This window comes from Engystomops pustulosus, chromosome 11, assembly GCF_040894005.1.
Source record: "Engystomops pustulosus chromosome 11, aEngPut4.maternal, whole genome shotgun sequence".
Taxonomy (NCBI): Eukaryota; Metazoa; Chordata; class Amphibia; order Anura; family Leptodactylidae; genus Engystomops; species Engystomops pustulosus.
The window spans coordinates 91,271,246-91,290,901 of NC_092421.1; the positions used below are offsets into that span (position 1 = coordinate 91,271,246).

Consider the following 19,656-nt stretch of genomic DNA (forward strand, 5'->3'; position numbering starts at 1 on the left):
CACGAGACGAGCGCAGCACTGGAGGGATCACTGGGGGTGTAGGGAGGCTGCACCAATTACATACTAACAAGCCACCCAACAGATACGTCCTTAGGAGTTTATAAGTGTCCTGATAACGTCTTCACACCACATCAGAATAAGGACCTGCTGCTGCTGGGATCTCCCTCTAATGCACATGATGGAATGGGGACCACCCTGTAATCTAATCACACATGGGGGGCATTAGGCATAAATGAAGGCGGTCTAACCATACACATTAGATTTAAGGTGGCCAAGTCTTCTAATTGTAGAGGGATTACAGGTAAAAGGTAAAAGCAGAGAGTTTCCAAGTAATGTTCTTCTGTATGTGGAGAACCTGTGTAATATCTATCCCCGGGTGCGCTCCAGCGTGCCGCACAGTAATGGGGTCTTATTCTCATTCATAGTCACTGCATTACCAGCAGGGGGTTACTGACTTCTGAAGAGTTAATAAACGCTTCCCCAATGTCACTATAGAAATTAAAGGGATATTTAAAGTATCTGATAAAATGTACTTGGCATCATGACAAGACAATGAGGTAAGTGCAGGCTCTCCCTGTCCTCACAGTAGGGATTATTATCCCTATTATGGGAGATGGCCTCTGATGACGTGATAAAGTGCTACACGTACATAGACCTCCAGACCAAACCAAACTGATAGGTGATTGGAGGGAGCCCCCAGCACCCCAACCGATCAGACGATTGCAGCTGGTGACCCCACGCTCCAGGGATCTGACAGTGGGGTGTGATCTTCTGCCGCTGATTGGCTGTCGCAGTCCCACTCATCACCTCTTAATCATCCTACATATTAATAAGCTTGGACTGGGAATCCCAGAGACCCCACATGAAGCCATCGGTCACACGGACATTCTTCCACACCCAGTTTTCAGGGTCCGGATATCTTCTGATCTTCATGATTTTGGGGAATCATATCATGTCCACCCCCAGGACCAGTTGAAAGGGGTGGATTGGGTAAAACGATACCTCACTAGTGAATCAGACTCTATCTAGGATGTCCAAATAACGGGATTTGATAGTTAATGGACATCGTTCCGCTTTTGCGATTTGTGTCCCATGGATGATGAAGAGCGAGTGTTAGTGAGGGTGGTCTTACCTCGCCGTGGTATTGGACTTGGACAGTGTTTGAAGCACCCAGTTCTGTAAATGGGAAACATTGCAAGTGTTATTATGCATAAAAGAGAAGAATACTAATAATTCTAGAACAAAAGGAAAGCCCCTTGGGGCTAGTCCTGCAGCCGCTGTGTGGGTAGTGCCCTGGGCTGCTCCTTTAACCCCTAGGAAAGTATTTCATCTTGGTTACATGATAGAAACATGGAAAGACAGAGACCGATGGACAAGCTGAGGTCAAGACAGAAAATCTAGGCAGAGGTCAGGGGTCACATCTCTATTCTGAGGCCGGGACAGGAAGGGTAGAAACAGGTAATTTGGGTAAGTGATTGCAGGCAGCGTTGTAGGACACCAAGAACTAGGGATCTATTGCATCTTCCCATGATTGTGCCCTGTAACATATCTAGTGCCAGGTCCTAAGTGGACGGGAGGAATGTAATATCATTACACATAGTAGATTATAGATGATTCCACATTTTATGCCACTGTAAAAGGAACCTGATACCAGACTTTGCCCGATTAAACTACCTGCCCCCTCCGGTCAGGTATGAAACGTCCTTTCTACTATGGGAAATTTTGCCATTTACCTATAAGAAATCTCTTCCAAAGTTATGTGATCATGAGCAGAGAAGAGTCATATTTGCCTGAGATTAATCAAATTCAGAAGCTGCAGGAGGGGAGGGGGTGGTCCTTTCAGAAACCCCAAGATATATTATAGATAAGAAGAATGTCACATTTCAGATTGCCTCAGGATTAGGGTTCTGTGAGCTGCAGAACCAGAGCCCTCGATATACTTCTTCATGATTCATCTCATGCAAAAATTACTCTTCTCAACTCAATTTTACATGACCTTGGAGGTGATGTTTTATTGGTGAGACTTCAGATAAAATAGGGAATTCTAGAAATGACATTTCATACCCTACATGGGTAGGTAGGTAGGTAGGTAGGTTAATGGGGTAAGATCTGATGACAGGTTTCCTTTGGATACCCTAGTATGCTTCAGCTTACATACATCTACTGATAATGGTGGTGCATGACATTAAATGTCAAACCTTAGGGAATTGTTACATCTTAATTTTATGGGGACGATTTATCAAGATGTGTGTTTGTTGCATTTGGGACCCACTAAGCAGCTGAGCAAACACGTAGCTACAAGAAATCCTCTAGCGGGTCCCAGGAGAGACAACGAATACAGCAATCCTTTCCCGGGAGCAGATACTTAACCTCTCATTACAAGGACAATTTCTATTAACGATGGTCTAGTGATAACTACACAGGGGGCACAATCCACCTTCCACTATCAGATCCACAAATGTCAACTCAAGTGGTTTTATTATAGTCTGTAGCCCTGGGGACACACAGATCTGCAAAAGATCACGTGGCAAAAAATCTGAATATTTGCAAATAAAAAAAAAGAAAACAAATTCCATCACTGGAGCGAGAACGAAAGGTGATGAGTAATGTCTGATAGGAGAGGAATTGTAGGATTTCTAACTGTAACATCTTCCCATGTTCCCGCACTCTACAGAACTAGGATATTCTTTGCTGATATTATTAAAGGGAACCTGTCATCAGAGTTTACCCTGCTCAGGTCGGGGATGAAATGTCCTTTCTATTATTCCCTCTTTTATGTGAAATCATCTGTTACCGATAAAAACAATCTCACCCAAAGTCATGTGACAATAAGAAGAGTCATATTGTGCCTTAGATGAGTCAAGTTTACAGGCTTTAGATGCCCCGTCTTCTGTTCTAATTTCTTGGAATTTGCCTTGTTATCTGTCTTGTGTTTTATTTTATGTTCATTAAACAAAATTATAAATTTCCTTCATTTATTTCTTATGAAAAGTACAAGTAACTCACCTCACTGACTTTGGTTGGCCAACGGGAATATCCGGCATTAAGTCGATAATCTGTCAGACTTTAAAGAAAAAGATAAATGTGAGTGCAGCTCTGGAGTATAATACAGGATGTAACTCAGGATCAGTACAGGATAAGTAATGTCATGTATGTACACAGTGACTGCACCAGCAGCAGAATAGTGAGTGCAGCTCTGGGGTATAATACAGGATGTAACTCAGGATCAGTACAGGATAAGTAATGTCATGTATGTACACAGGGACTGCACCAGCAGCAGAATAGTGAGTGCAGCTCTGGAGTATAATACAGGATATAACTCAGGATCAGTACAGGATAAGTAATGTCATGTATGTACACAGTGACTGCACCAGCAGCAGAATAGTGAGTGCAGCTCTGGAGTATAATACAGGATGTAACTCAGGATCAGTACAGGATAAGTAATGTCATGTATGTACAGTGACTGCACCAGCAGCAGAATAGTGAGTGCAGCTCTGGGGTATAATACAGGATGTAACTCAGGATCAGTACAGGATAAGTAATGTCATGTATGTACACAGTGACTGCACCAGCAGCAGAATAGTGAGTGCCGCTCTGGTGTATAATACAGGATGTAACTCAGGATCAGTACAGGATAAGTAATGTCATGTATGTACACCGTGACTGCACCAGCAGCAGAATAGTGAGTGCAGCTCTGGGGTATAATACAGGATGTAACTCAGGATCAGTACAGGATAAGTAATGTCATGTATGTACACAGTGACTGCACCAGCAGCAGAATAGTGAGTGCAGCTCTGGGGTATAATACAGGATGTAACTCAGTATCAGTACAGGATAAGTAATGTCATGTATGTACACAGTGACTGCAGCAGAATAGTGAGTGCAGCTCTGGGGTATAATACAGGATGTAACTCAGGATCAGTACAGGATAAGTAATGTCATGTATGTGCACAGTGACTGCACCAGCAGCAGAATAGTGAGTGCAGCTCTGGGGTATAATACAGGATGTAACTCAGGATCAGTACAGGATAAGTAATGTCATGTATGTACACAGTGATTGCACCAGCAGCAGAATAGTGAGTGCAGCTCTGGGGTATAATACAGGATGTAACTCAGGATCAGTACAGGATAAGTAATGTCATGTATGTACACAGTGACTGCACCAGCAGCAGAATAGTGAGTGCAGCTCTGGGGTATAATACAGGATGTAACTCAGGATCAGTACAGGATAAGTAATGTCATGTATGTACACCGTGACTGCACCAGCAGCAGAATAGTGAGTGTAGCTCTGGAGTATTATACAGGATGTAACTCAGGATCAGTACAGGATAAGTAATGCCATGTATGTACACAGTGACTGCACCAGCAGCAGAATAGTGAGTGCATTGTCATTCTGCTGTGAGCTGTTGGAGGGTGTGGTTGTGTGCTGCTGAGCTCCTGAACCACCTGGAGCAATCTCCATCCACCCAGGCCTGCTCTCTCCTCCCCAGGGAGGGAGTGGGTTACTGGGATGAGTGAGCCAAGAAAATCCCAGGCTTCTGCCTCCCGGACCAGGCCGGCGGGGGGCAGGAAAAGCCAGTTACCGGCCAAAGCGGAGGGGGTGAGAAGATCTGCCCGGAGCCAAGGACGCAGCGATGTGACCTCGGCTGCCACCCCCAAGACCCAGGGAAGCCGCAAGGTCTCCGGAACACTGAAGATAAAGGCAAGTGACATCAGCCTGAGTGCTCCTCCTGGAAAGCTGAGTGACTGTGCGGGAAAGCTGGGTGGTTCAGCTGGAAAGCTGGGTGCTCACGGAGGTGTGGAAAAGGCATGGGGAGATCTAAAAACCCGGGAGTCTGCTACCATCTATGGCTCCCGGATTGCTGAGCACCTCCGTGAGTACGAGGAAGCTGGCAAGGCGCTGAGGAGGCTCCAGGAGGAGGTACGGGAGACCTTGGCCCTAGCGGGGGTGGCTACACAGAAGAAAAAGTCTGATCTTCTAACCACCATCAACAGGCTTAAAGCCGAGGTCACCGCTCTGGAGGAGAAGCGTCGGCTTATCCGGGACAACAGCGGTCCGTTCCGGGAAAAGCTGGAGAACGACGCGAGGTTTGAAGAAATGCGCCAGGAGCAGCTGAGAAAGCTGAAGGGGCTTGAGATCCAGGCGGATGATGGCGATGATGAGGAGGATGAGGAAGATCAGCCGTGTCCGTCTGGTGGCCTGCACCAACACCAGCAGGCCTCGCACGACAGGCTGCCTGCAGAGCAAGCGCCATTACCATCAGGCTGCGGCTCTGCCAACCTGGAGGAGGAAAGTGATGACAGCGGCCAGGGGGGGGCGCTAATGGCTCAGATCCGTCAGCTCGAGTCCCCAGTTCACCTCCAGAACTTCTCCTTCGGCGATGATATGCCAGATGACGACCAAAAGAGGAAAAAGAAGAGAGCCAAGAAGACCAAGGCGTCTCAGGAGGTGAATCTGGTGTTTCGTCCCCTCCCTGTTTCCTCCGGGCGGGCAGCAGTGCCAGCCAGTCGTGTAGGCCCCGTTACCCAGCCCAGCACGAATCCTGCAGTGGACTCGGTGCCAGGGTGCGGGGAGATTGCAAAGCCACGTTCTATCATGGCGCAGAGCACCAGCCTTGTTTGTAGTAGCAAGGATGGTGCAGGGAAGGCATCGGCCGAAAGGCCGGACAGTGAGGGCGATCCAGCAGGTCCTGGTACTGTGCGCTGCCCCCCAGTGGGAGGGGGGGGTGGCCCAGTGCCAGGGGCGGTGGCTCCTGTGGCCCCTAGCGCTGTGGCTGCTGCTAGCTCCGGTGAGCGGCGGTGGCAGTGTGATGGGGCTGCTGGGGCTTGTAGTGCAGCACCTCCCAAGCATCCGGTGCAGCCTGCATTAAAAAGCGCAGGAAACGTGTTATTCTGTATTGGAACATCAGACCCTGGAGATATGAATGGGACAAAGAGACTGTCTGGAATTTATAAGGACAAGCGGCCTCTAGCAGCCAGCGAGCAGCGATGCACAAACATTAAAAAAACTGTGGGACAACAAGGGGTTAATGCCAATGAGGCAGAGGGCACAAATAAGATCGGGGTTGGAGCTGCCTCTTCTCAGGCTGTATCAGCTATGGAGGTGGCTCTACCCCCAGTGTCCAGTGACGCTGAGGCAACCCCAGGTCCTCCTGGCCCAGCTGGTGTGAGTGATGCAAGGAAGCGAGGCAGTAATGCACATAGTGTGGTGAATGTTGGGGTGGTGAATGGTGCTGGGGGGGATCCTGGTAGGAGTGCTGATCCATCTGCACCCCCAGTGGTGGCCGCTCCCATAAGGAGCTATGCGAGTGTCACCGCTGGGGCAAGTGGGGTTAACTCCTTGTCTCCTGGCTCTGGGAATCACGTTTTGCAAAGGCGTCTTCTGGAGGCTCTCAGGAGAGGGGAAAAGTCAATCACTGTAGAGGGGAGAGATGTTGATCTGTCCTTCTGGACAGACAGGCATGGCCTGGCAGCCTTCCAAGAGCAAAGGGGGGGAGAGACTGTATGGTCTTTACCCACAACCGGGCCCGGAGAAGCCCGTAGGAATGTGGTTCGTCTTCGCTGGAGGGGCAGTGACGCATGCCCACCCAGGTCAAGGGTGGTGGAGCTCCTCCTGAAGATGAACTTCAAGGCTAGTGACATCTTTGCCCTGATACATCCTTATGGTACTCCGGAGTTCGATGTCAGCTTTGTTCGGCCGGAGGGCTTAGAGCTCTTCTGGTCGAATTATGAGCTGGCAAAGAACGAGCCTGGCTGGCGAGACTTTGCTGTGCAAGCAGTGTCTCGCCAAAACGCAGTCAAGAAAGTGACCGTTTTGACCCGTAATGAGTCACTTTCTTGCATGGACATCATGACTTGGCTCAGTCGTTATGGCGAAGTAGTTCAGGTACCTCAGAAAAACCGCGATGAATTTGGCATTTGGTCTGGAGCCTGGACCTTCATGATGAAGTTGAAGTGTTCAGGCGGCACAGTCGCCCACATTCCCTCTTCAGCCTTTCTTGGGCGGGACAGAATCCTGATTTTCTACCAGGGGCAGCCGAAGGTCTGTCACAGGTGCGGTGACCCCACACACTTTAGCGCCAGCTGCCAAGTGCAGAAGTGCGCTTTGTGTGGTGGGCTAGGTCATCTCGCTGCATCCTGTAAGGACATTAGGTGTAACCTGTGTGGTGAGCTCGGTCACCCTTTCAGCCGTTGTCCTCGCTCCTTTGCCAATGCGGTTGTGACCCCAGTGGAGGAGAGCCATGAGGTTGCTTCTGCTGGGGAAGGTACCAGCAGAGGTGGAGGAGCTGAGGGGCCTGTGAAGAAAAGTAAGAATAAGTCACCTTCTCAGTTAAGGCGGCTTGAAGCCAGACAAAAAAGGAGAGAACTGGGGAAGCCTCAGGTTGCTGGGGTGACCCTTGGTCCTTCCTCAGAGGCTGGTCATGCTATTGAGGCCCTGAGGGATGATGAGTTGGATGAGGAGGTCAGGAGGATGGAGCGCGAGAAAGGTGCCATGTCCTCCACGTCCTCCCATTATGAGAGTATGGATGAGGATAACAGGATTTGGCTAGAAAATAAGCGCAAGCAGAAAAAGAAAAAACGCGGCCTATCTAAGGTACCTAAGGAAGGGAAAACTTCCTCCCCTCTGGTTGAGCTTTCCAACCAGTTCCTCACCCTCGATGAGATCGCCTCCTCGGAAGGAGGGGCTGAGGGTGGGGTTCTGGAGGTGGCGGCGGAGCAGCCTGCAGGGGGCGCCGAGTCTCTATCCTCTGGGGATGCTGGGTCCTCAGAGTGGGAGACTGACTCAGAGTCAGGAGACAAGGATGAAGGAGAGGGTGGTCCGGGTGGGTCCTTGGGGGCCAATAATAATATGGATACCTCAATTTCGTTAAAGAGAAGTTGCCCCAATTCTGAAGGTAAAATGGAAAAGGGATCATCCTCAGAGGACAGTAGAGGGAAGGGGAATAGTAAGAAAAAAGCCGTCTAACTCAATCACTCATGATGGCGGCACCCACTCCGTTGACGCTGGCGTCCATTAATGTCGCCAGCATTAAGTCTGATGCGGCTAGATTTGCGGCCTTTGATTTTCTCGGCCGCGTTGAAGCCGACATTTTATTTTTGCAGGAGACCAGGCTGCCAGATTTGGCGGCCGTGTTTAAAGCTAAGAGGGAATGGAGACACGGGCCTTCCTATTGGTCTCTTGCGGCCGAGCCGTATAGCGGAGTGGCGGTCCTTTTTACCGCAACGGTAGAATGCCGACGAGTTATTGAGTTAGAAATGGGGAGGTGCCTGATCCTGGATGTCCTCATGAAGGGACAAGAACTTCGTCTTATTAACATCTATGGTCCCCAGTCCAAGTGGGACAGGAAGTGTCTCTTTATGAGGATCAAGCCCTACCTTTTTACAAGTCGGCAGGTGGTCTTTGGAGGGGACTTCAATGCTGTCACGAGGTCCCAGGATAGGGGAGGTTCCAGAGACAAGCTGACTTATGATAGCGTCGCTCTTAATAGCATAGCCAGTGAGGCTCGCCTGGTGGATGTCCACATCCGGCACACCCCAGGCCACGCGGGGTTCACCTACTATAGGGGTAGCTGCAGGTCTAGAATAGACAGGTTTTATTTAAAGGAGGAAGCCATTTCTTCAGCAGTGTCCGTTGTTGAGGTGGAGTTCTCCGACCACTGTCTAATTTTGTTTTCTCTGAATGTTACAGAGACCCCCCGGATGGGAAGAGGCTACTGGAAGCTCAATTCGTCTCTCCTGGAAGAAGCAGAGATCAGACAATCCTTTGAGGACTTTCTTCAGAGCCAGGTACCATTGCTGGGCCTTTGTAGCAGTAAGTCAGAGTGGTGGGAGATGCTCAAGAAAAGGGTGGCGAGATTCTTCCGCCAGCTCTCGAGCCTCAGGAGCCTGGACAGGTACCGCCTGTATCAGGGCCTGAGGAGGAAACTCGAGCATCTCGTCTCGACTGGAGGTAGTCGTGAGGACATCTCCAGAGTGAAATCCTTGCTGAAGAGGTGTCAGTACGATAGACACGCATCTTTGGTTTTTGAGAGGGATTACGGGAAATACCGCTCGCCCGACCCTTACAGAAACTGCAAGATGTCAGTGAATGGTAAAGTTGTCACAGGACTGGTTGACAGTACGGGATCCCTGAAAAGGTCCAGATCAGGGATTCTGGAGGTCGTCAGATCCTTCTACTCGCACCTCTTGGGCAGGAAGGATCTAGATCGGGATGTGATGTCGGATTTCCTGGCTGAAACTGTCCCTGAGCAAGGAGTAGACCCCTCTCTTGATGTTTTGACAGAGATGATTAGGGAAGAGGAAGTCAGCCGGGCGATTGAAGGGCTCGCCCTCAAGAAATCGCCAGGTCCGGATGGCTTAACATCTGAGTTTTATAAGACCTTTAAGGACGCCTTGGTTCCCCTCTTGACTGAGGTATATAATGAGTGTCTTTCCTCGGGCGCTCTGCCGAAGTCAATGAGGAGGTCTGCCCTGATCATCCTGTCAAAGGGTAAGGACCGATCTCGTATTGAGAATTGGCGTCCCATAGCGCTTCTCAATACGGACAGAAAGGTTTTGGCAAAGGTGCTGTTTAATCGGCTGGTGCAGTTTGCGCCCCGGCTCCTTTCGGGGACCCAGCACTGCTCTGTTCCAGGCCGCAGTACATTTAGTGCTGTGCTCTGTGTTCGGGAGGCAGTGGAGCAGGGCAGGGCTGGTAACTGGAAGGGGTACTTGCTGTCCTTGGATCAGGCAAAAGCATTTGATCGGGTTAACCACGAGTACCTCTGGTCTGTCCTTCTGAGGTATGGCCTGCCGGGGGAGTTTGTCAATTGGCTAAAGGTTTTGTACACAGGGGCAGAGAGTTTCCCGCTTGTGAACGGTTGGATTGGCCGCTCTTTTGAGGTCGGGTCTGGTGTTCGCCAGGGTTGTCCTCTGAGCCCACTTTTATACGTGTTCGCGATTGACCCATTCCTTAGGAGGGTTGATCGTGGGCCGTTGGTGGGAGTCGGGATGGACCAGGCGGCACCGGAAGCCACTCTAAGGGTGGTAGCGTACGCTGATGATGTCACCGTTTTTGTGTCCTCGCGAGGGGAGGCGCAATGGGTGATGTCAGAGGTTGACCGCTACTCAGAGGCTTCTGGGTCCAAGATCAACCGGGATAAGTGTGAGAGTCTCTGGCTGGGAGAGGGGGATCCAGGCTTTGATCTCCCGGACACTCTTCCAGGGCCCCAGGACTCTGCCAAAGTTCTCGGCATCGAATTTGGCCAAGGGGATTACCCCATGCAAAACTGGGACGGCAGGCTTAAGATCGCCGCTCAGAGGGTGGACCAGTGGAAGGGTTGGTCTTTGACCCTCAGGGAAAGGGTAAACCTGATTAAAACTTACCTGCTCCCATTGCTGATATATCTGGGCAGTGTGTGCATGTTGCCAGAACCCCTCTGGACTCGGGTCTACAGTCTGTTCTTCCAACTGTTATGGGGGAATAGGCTGAACCTAATCAAGAGGGAGGTTACTTACCGCACGAGGAGACAAGGAGGGTTGTGTATGGTCAACCCTGTGGTATTCCTAGTGAATACCTTTCTTAAGATCAATGTAGCAAACCTCTGGAAAGAGGGGGCTCCTCCGTGGGTATACTCCTGTAGGGGATGGTTTCGGCCTTTCTTCCAGGAATGGGAGACAGGAGGGCGAGTGAAGGATCTCCGTACACCGCATGGGCATCTTCCGGCTTATGCTACTCCGGCTTATGCTACCCCGGTTCTGAAGGTGATTCGCCGGTGGGGTCTGGGAATGTGGGAGATCAGGACCATGTCGAGGAAACTCCTTGACAAAAGGGTTCTGTTTGCCCGTTTCCAGAAGCCTCTGGCCCTCAGGGATTGCCCAAGTCGGGATCTGGGGGTGGGTTTGAGTTTATTGAATTCTATCCGGATCCCCTTGAAGTTTTGGGACTTGACTTGGCGCTGCTTCCATGGAAAGCTGTGTGTGAGGGACAATCTGAAGTGTAGGAGCTCTGAGGAAAGGGGTTGTCCCCGGGAGGAGTGCGGTGGCCTGCTGGAGTGCATGGACCACTTCCTGCTTCAGTGCCCCTTTAACACAGAGGTGTACAACCGGGTGGGCGCTTCCATCCATTGGCCCGGGTTGGCCGGTCTCTCCTATGCGGAGTGGGCCTATGGAGCATTCAGAGGCCTGGGTGGCCGGGACCGCTGCACGTTATTCCTAGTCAGTCTAGTGGTCAGGTACCACACGTGGAACGCACGGTGTTTAGTGTCGACGCAGCGTAAAATCCTCCCGGTGGATGAGGTGGTTAGGAACATTGTGGGTGACCTGGTGAAGGTGCGCTCTCTGGAGTATGAGAGGCTGGGCACGGGGAGGGCCTCTCTCCTTTGGAGGGGGTTCTCCTTTAGTGTCCCTTAGTCTGTCATCTCCGCTCCTGGTGTTGGGCTGAAGCTGACACTGTAGATTTTTGTTTTGTATCTGAGGTTATAGAGATGTAGGGGCTTGCAGGCACCGAACCTGGGCTTTATGTGGTTTTGATATATGTTGGTATGTTTAATGTGTTTGTATCTTGTGTTATATGTAGTTATAGTTCTTGTGTATATAGGTTGGTTGGTTTTGGGGTTTTGGTGTTAGGGTGTTAGGTTGGGAGGGGGGTGGACGGGACTTGGACTATACGATCCTGGGCACTGGTCTGGACTATATAGCGCAAACTTTGGACGTTAGACCAGTGTCTGGGTGGGAGGGTGATGGGCGTGGGATTTAGTTAGTTATATTTATTGTTATTTAATGTTAATGTTATTTCCGTTATATTCATTGTTATTTCTGTGTTTATTTATTGTTTATTTATTTATGTGTATTTTGCTGTGTATTTCGATATAAAAAAAAAAAAAAAAAAAAAAAAAAAATTAGGTGGTGGGACTGGGTGAAGGTTTTGTTTGTTTTCATGCTGAGTGTGTGGTGTGTGTGTGGCTGGGCCAGGAGGTTTTGTAAGTTTATTTTCGTTTATATTTGTTCTTTTGTAATTCTTTTGCCAGAAGTTATGGCTTTATTTATGTTTATTATTGTTATGTTTTTCACTTTTATATAAAATAAAAGATTTACAGGATGTAACTCAGGATCAGTACAGGATAAGTAATGTCTTGTATGTACACAGTGACGGCACCAGCAGCAGAATAGTGAGTGCAGCTCTGGAGTATAATACAGGATGTAACTCAGGATCAGTACAGGATAAGTAATGTCATGTATGTACACAGTGACTGCAGCAGCAGCAGAATAGTGAGTGCAGCTCTGGGGTATAATACAGGATGTAACTCAGGATCAGTACAGGATAAGTAATGTCAAGTATGTACACAGTGACTGCAGCAGCAGCAGCAGAATAGTGAGTGCAGCTCTGGAGTATAATACAGGATGTAACTCAGGATCAGTACAGGATAAGTAATGTCATGTATGTACATAGTGACTGCACCAGCAGCAGAATAGTGAGTGCAGCTCTGGGGTATAATACAGGATGTAACTCAGGATCAGTACAGGATAAGTAATGTCATGTATGTACACAGTGACTGCACCAGCAGCAGAATAGTGAGTGCAGCTCTGGGGTATAATACAGGATGTAACTCAGGATCAGTACAGGATAAGTAATGTCATGTATGTACACAGTGACTGCACCAGCAGCAGAATAGTGAGTGCAGCTCTGGGGTATAATACAGGATGTAACTCGGGATCAGTACAGGATAAGTAATGTCATGTATGTACACAGTGACTGCACCAGCAGCAGAATAGTGAGTGCAGCTCTGGAGCTCGTTACATCGTTAAGCTCTGTCTGTTGCTGTGAGAGGCTGTGTGCTGCTGCTGCTCTTAGCTCCAGGCAGGTTCCATCTCCACCTGGGGCCTGCTCTCTCCCTTCCCAGGGAGGGGGTGGGTTTCCGGGCATGAGCCAGAGCGGCAAGCCCCAGGCTCCTGCTTCCCGGGCCAGGCCGGCGGGGGGCAGGGGTAGCCAGGAACCGGCCAGTGCTATGGAGGACTCAGGGGTGAGACATTCCACCAGGAGTCGTAGTAATACTGCTCCTACTCCCCCTGAGTCTAGTGTGAAGCGGCGTAGCAAGAAGCTGGATGTCAGTGCGGGTGAGAGCGGTCCTTCCGGGGCTGGAGACATGAAGCGGAGTGCTCACGGAGGTAAGGCTGACCATGCGGGGGGAGGCTGGGCGGTGCAGGGGCCCCGGGAGTCTTTGTCCACCTATGCCTCCCGGGTCCAGAGCCACCTCTGTGAGTATGAAGAGGCAACCAAGACCATCAGGAGGCTCCGGGAGGAGCTGCGATGTGCCCGCGCCATGGCTGTTACAGCGCAAAAGAAGCGCAAGATAGCGATAAATGGTGAGATTAATCGCCTAAAAGAAGAAATCGCAAAGTTGGATTCCAGAAAGATCTTTATTTGTGATAATAGCGGACCATTTAAGGAAAAACTTTTAAATGATGACAGATTCTCAGAAATGGCTGACAACAGAGAGCAAAGGCTGAAGGGGTTGCAGCCTGCGAGCCAGGTGGAGGAGGAGGATGATGATGATGATGACGAGCAGCAGTTCCCACCTGGCGGCCTGCAGGAAGATCAGCAGGCCTCGTGCAGTGGGCCCCCTGCAGGACAGCCAGCAGTAACACCTCGCTCGGGGGAGGACAGTGACACCGGCAGCCAGGGAGGGGCGCTCATGGCGGAGATCCGGCTGCTCGAGTCCCCAGTGCGCATGGAGAACTTTTCGTTTGGTGATGAACTCCCAGAGGAAGCCACTGGGGGGAGCAGCCGGAGGAAGAGTAAGAAGACCAGGCCAAAGCAGCAAGAAGAGGTACGTTTTATCTTTACCCCCCTCCCTGTACACCCCCCCGGGCAAAGCGCAGGGTCAGCTCACTGTGCAAGCCCTGCTACCCAAACCCCCCCGAGTTCTGCTGTGGACCCGGTGCAAAGGTGCAGGGAGATTACAGGTGTGACATCTGATGTGGCGATGGGCTCCGTCTCTGTTTGTGGTAACAGCGGGGGAGCAGGGGAGGCATCGGCCGCAAGGCCGGACAATCAGGGCGGCTCGGATGTGGCGATACCACCAAAATCCAGTGCTGTGGTGCGTCCCCCGGTGGGAGGGGGGGATAGCCCGGCACTGGTGGCAGCTTCCGGTGCCTCGGCGCCTCTTCATGCTGTCGCTGCTGATCACTCAGTTGAGGGGCGGCGGCAGTGTGGAGGGGTCGCTGAGGCTGAGGGCTCCGAACCTCCCAAACAAAAAGTATTATTTTGTGTCGGTGTTGGGGATAATGCACATTCTGTAGAGACTGGAGATCAGCGGCGCCTCACACCGGCTAAAGAGCAGCGGCGAATACTACCAAGCAACAGAAAAAGTAAAATAACATCTGCTACCGATGATGCGGAGGGCACAAGTGTGACAAGAGTTAGTGTCCCCTTTGGGCGATGCTCTGCGAGGGGACCTCCGTCCCTTGTGCCCGAAGATGCGGAGGTGGTCATGTCCCCTGATGTTGGTGCTGGTCCAGCCAGTGTGAATGGTGTCAGTAATGTTGTGGTGGATAATGTGAATGGTGTGAGTGGTGGAGAACCGTTACCAGTTATGGGAGTGAGTGATGGAGTGACTGGTGGTGTGGGTGGCGCGGCTGAGGTGGGTAGTGTTAATGAGGTGAGTGCAGGGGTTGGTCCGGTTGCTCCCCCAGTGGCGGCCCCCGTTAAGAGCTATGCCAGTGTCGCTGCTGGGGGAAGTAGGGTTCTATCATCCTCGTCTCTGGGCTCTGGGGACGGCTTTTTGCAACGGCGCCTCCTGCAGGCCTTACAGAAGGGAGAAAGGTCGATCAATGTAGCGGGGCAGGAGGTTGATTTGTCATTTTGGATAGAGAGGCACGGCCTGTCTGCCTTCCGAGAGCAAAGAGGCAGGGAGACATCATGGTCGCTCCCGACAACCGGGCCGGGTGCTAACCGTAGGAATGTGGTCCGTCTTCGGTGGCGTGGCAGTGATGTGTGTCCCCCTCGGGCACGGGTAGTTGAGCTGCTGCTGAAGATGGACTTCAAGGCGGCTGACATCTTTGCCTTGATCCATCCCTATGGTACATCTGAGTTTGATATCAGCTTTGTTCGGCCGGAGGGGCTTGAGCTCTTCTGGTCCAACTATGAGCTGAGATACAACGAGCCCGAGTGGCGGGACTTTGCTGTGCAAGCAGTGTCCCGCCAGAGCGAACTCAAGAAAGTGACCGTTCTTACCCGTAACGAATCACTATCTTGTTTTGACATCATGACCTGGATGAATCATTATGGAGTGGTACTGGGAGTACCTGAGAAAAATCGTGACGAGTATGGTATCTGGTCAGGGGCCTGGACCTTCATGGTGAAGTTGAGACGTTCAGGTAACTCAGTCGCCCACATCCCTTCATCAGCCTTCCTGGGGAGGGATCGGATCCTGATCTTCTACCGGGGGCAGCCGAAGCTGTGTCACGGGTGCGGAGACCCCACACATTTCAGCGCAAACTGCACCGTGCAGAAGTGTGCGTTGTGTGGGGGTGTCGGCCATCTCGCTGCATCCTGTATGGGACAGATTAGGTGTAACCTGTGTGGTGATCTCGGTCACCCGTACAGTCGTTGTCCTCTTTCCTTCGCTAATGCAGGCTCAGCCTCAGCGGATGAAAGCCATGAGGCTGAATCTGCTGGGGAGGGGACTAGCAGAGGCGGAGGAATGGAGGGGCCAGGGAAGAAAGACAGGAAAAAGACGCCTGCCCAGCTAAGGCGTCTAGAGAAGCGTCAACAGGAGAGAGAGCGGGGGGAGTCTCGGGCTGCTGGGACGACCTCTGGTACTGTCCTGGAGACCACACTTGTCGCTGAGGTCCCAGGGGATGATGTACTGGATGAGGAGGTCAGGAGGATCAAGAGAGAGGAAGGTGCCACATCCTCAGACTCCTCCCATTATGAGAGTATGGACGAGGATAATAGGGCGTGGCTAGAGGAAAAGCGTAAGCGTGGCGCCAAAAAGAAGAAAAAGGGTAAAAAGAAGGGAGGTGTAAGATCTTCTCCCTCCCTGACTAAGGTACCCAAGGAAGGTGCAACCGACCCCCCGCTGGTCGAACTTTCAAATCGATTCCTGGCCCTGGATGGAGCCTCTCCTGCCGATGGAGGGGCTGAGGGTGAAGGGCCAGAGGTGGCGGAGCCTGCAGGGGGTGCCGAGTCTCCCCCTGGGGAGTCAGGGTCCTCAGGAGGGGAGACTGGCCCAGAGTCTGGAGACGAGGATGAGGGGGCAGGTCCTGGATCTGCCCCTGAAGCATCAGAGGTGCGGGAGATGGACACCACAATATGTCTAAAAAGGGGGTGTTCATTTCCCGAGGGTGGTGGTAAGATGGGTAAAAAGAAAGCCGTCCAACTCAATCACTCATGATGGCGGCACCCACTCCGTTGACGCTGGCGTCCATTAATGTCGCCAGCATTAAGTCTGATGCGGCTAGATTTGCGGCCTTTGATTTTCTCGGCCGTGTTGAAGCCGACATTTTATTTTTGCAGGAGACCAGGCTGCCAGATTTGGCGGCCGTATATAAAGCTAAGAGGGAATGGAGACACGGGCCTTCCTATTGGTCTCTTGCGGCCGAGCCGTATAGCGGAGTGGCGGTCCTTTTTACCGCACCGGTAGAATGCCGACGGGTTATTGAGTTAGAAATGGGGAGGTGCCTGATCCTGGATGTCCTCATGAAGGGACAAGAACTTCGCCTAATTAACATCTATGGTCCTCAGTCCAAGTGGGACAGGAAGTGTCTCTTTATGAGGATCAAGCCCTACCTTTTTACAAGTCGGCAGGTGGTCTTTGAAGGGGACTTCAATGCTGTCACGAGGTCCCAGGATAGGGGAGGTTCCAGAGACAAGCTGACTTATGATAGCGTCGCTCTTAATAGCATAGCTAGTGAGGCTCGCCTGGTGGATGTCCACATCCGGCACACCCCAGGCCACGCGGGGTTCACCTATTATAGGGGTAGCTGCAGGTCTAGAATAGACAGGTTTTATTTAAAGGAGGAAGCCATCTCTTCAGCAGTGTCCGTTGTTGAGGTGGAGTTCTCCGACCACTGTCTAATTTTGTTTTCTCTGAATGTTACAGAGACCCCCCGGATGGGAAGAGGCTACTGGAAGCTCAATTCGTCTCTCCTGGAAGAAGCGGAGATAAGACAATCCTTTGAGGACTTTCTTCAGAGCCAGGTACCTTTGCTGGGCCTTTGTAGCAGTAAGTCAGAGTGGTGGGAGATGCTCAAGAAAAGGGTGGCGAGATTCTTCCGCCAGCTCTCGAGCCTCAGGAGCCTGGACAGGTACCGCCTGTATCAGGGCCTGAGGAGGAAACTCGAGCATCTCGTCTCGACTGGAGGTAGTGGTGAGGACATCTCCAGAGTGAAATCCTTGCTGAAGAGGTGTCAGTACGATAGACACGCATCTTTGGTTTTTGAGAGGGATTACGGGAAATACCGCTCGCCCGACCCTTACAGGAACTGCAAGATGTCAGTGAATGGTAAAGTTGTCACGGGACTGGTTGACAGTACGGGGTCCCTGAAAAGGTCCAGATCAGGGATTCTGGAGGTCGTCAGATCCTTCTACTCACACCTCTTGGGCAGGAAGGATCTAGATCGGGATGTGATGTCGGCTTTCCTGGCTGAAACTGTCCCTGAGCCAGGAGTAGACCCTTCTCTTGATATTTTGACAGAGATGATCAGGGAAGAGGAAGTCAGCCTGGCGATTGAAGGGCTCGCCCTCAAGAAATCGCCAGGTCCGGATGGCTTAACATCTGAGTTCTGTAAGACCTTTAAGGACGCCTTGGTTCCCCTCTTGACTGAGGTATTCAATGAGTGTCTTTCCTCGGGCGCTCTGCCGAAGTCAATGAGGAGGTCTGCCCTGATCATTTTGTCAAAGGGTAAGGACCGATCTCGTATTGAGAACTGGCGTCCCATAGCGCTTCTCAATACGGACAGAAAGGTTTTGGCAAAGGTGCTGTTTAATCGGCTGGTGCAGTTTGCGCCCCGGCTCCTTTCGGGGACCCAGCACTCCTCTGTTCCAGGCCGCAGTACATTTAGTGCTGTGCTTTGTGTTCGGGAGGCAGTGGAGCAGGGCAGGGCTGGTAACTGGAAGGGGTACTTGCTGTCCTTGGATCAGGCAAAAGCGTTTGATCGGGTTGACCACGAGTACCTCTGGTCTGTCCTTCTGAGGTATGGCCTGCCGGGGGTGTTTGTCAATTGGCTAAAGGTTTTGTATGCAGGGGCAGAGAGTTTCCCGCTTGTGAATGGTTGGATTGGCCGCTCTTTTGAGGTCGGGTCTGGTGTTCGCCAGGGTTGTCCTCTGAGCCCACTTTTATACGTGTTCGCGATTGACCCATTCCTTAGGAGGGTTGATCGTGGGCCGTTGGTGGGAGTCGGGATGGACCAGGCGGCACCGGAAGCCACTCTAAGGGTGGTAGCTTATGCCAATGATGTCACCGTTTTTGTGTCCTCGAGAGGGGAGGCGCAATGGGTGATGTCAGAGGTTGACCGCTACTCAGAGGCTTCTGGGTCCAAGATCAACCGGGATAAGTGTGAGAGTCTCTGGCTGGGAGAGGGGGATCCAGGCTTTGATCTCCCGGACACTCTTCCAGGGCCCCAAGACTCTGCCAAAGTTCTCGGCATCGAATTTGGCCAGGGGGATTACCCCATGCAAAACTGGGACGGCAGGCTTAAGATCGCCGCTCAGAGGGTGGACCAGTGGAAGGGTTGGTCTTTGACCCTCAGGGAAAGGGTGAACTTGATTAAAACTTACCTGCTCCCATTGCTGATATATCTGGGCAGTGTGTGCATGTTGCCAGAACCCCTCTGGACTCGGGTGTACAGTCTGTTCTTCCAGCTGTTATGGGGGAATAGGCTGAACCTAATCAAGAGGGAGGTTACTTACCGCACGAGGAGACAAGGAGGGTTGTGTATGGTCAACCCTGTGGTGTTCCTAGTGAATACCTTTCTTAAGATCAATGTAGCAAACCTCTGGAAAGAGAGGGCTCCTCCGTGGGTATACTCCTGCAGGGGATGGGCTCCTCCGTGGGTATACTCCTGCAGGGGATGGTTTCGGCCTTTCTTCCAGGAATGGGAGACAGGAGGACAAGTGAAGGATCTTCGCACACCGCATGGGCATCTTCCGGCTTACGCTACCCCGGTTCTGAAGGTGATTCGCCGGTGGGGTCTGGGAATGTGGGAGATCAGGACCATGTCGAGGAAAGTCCTTGACAAAAGGGTTCTGTTGACCCATTTCCAGAAGCCTCTGGCCCTCAGGGATTGCCCAAGTCGGGATCTAGGGGTGGGTTTAGGTCTTTTGAATTCCATCAGGATCCCCTTGAAGTTTTGGGACTTGACTTGGCGCTGCTTCCATGGAAAGCTGTGTGTGAGGGACAATCTGAAGTGTAGGAGCTCTGAGGAAAGGGGTTGTCCCCGGGAGGAGTGCGGTGGCCTGCTGGAGAGCATGGACCACTTCCTGCTTCAGTGCCCCTTTAACACAGAGGTGTACAACCGGGTGGGCGCTTCCATCCATTGGCCCGGGTTGGCCGATCTCTCCTATGCGGAGTGGGCCTATGGAGCATTCAGAGGCCTGGGTGTCCGGGACCGCTGCACGTTATTCTTAGTCAGTCTAGTGGTCAGGTACCACACGTGGAACGCACGGTGTTTAGT

General features: G+C 51.6%; 1 protein-coding gene across 1 annotated transcript in view; it reads right to left on the minus strand.

Moving 5' to 3' along the window:
* Positions 1-19,656, minus strand: part of SCNN1A (sodium channel epithelial 1 subunit alpha) — a 191,677-nt gene that overhangs the window by 9,217 nt on the left and 162,804 nt on the right. Inside the window, exons 10-11 of the mRNA XM_072129606.1 lie at positions 3,007-3,064; positions 1,133-1,176 (exon numbers count right to left, since the gene is read on the minus strand). Of these exons, the coding sequence (XP_071985707.1) occupies positions 1,133-1,176; positions 3,007-3,064 (102 nt within the window). The remainder of the gene's footprint in view (positions 1-1,132; positions 1,177-3,006; positions 3,065-19,656) is intronic.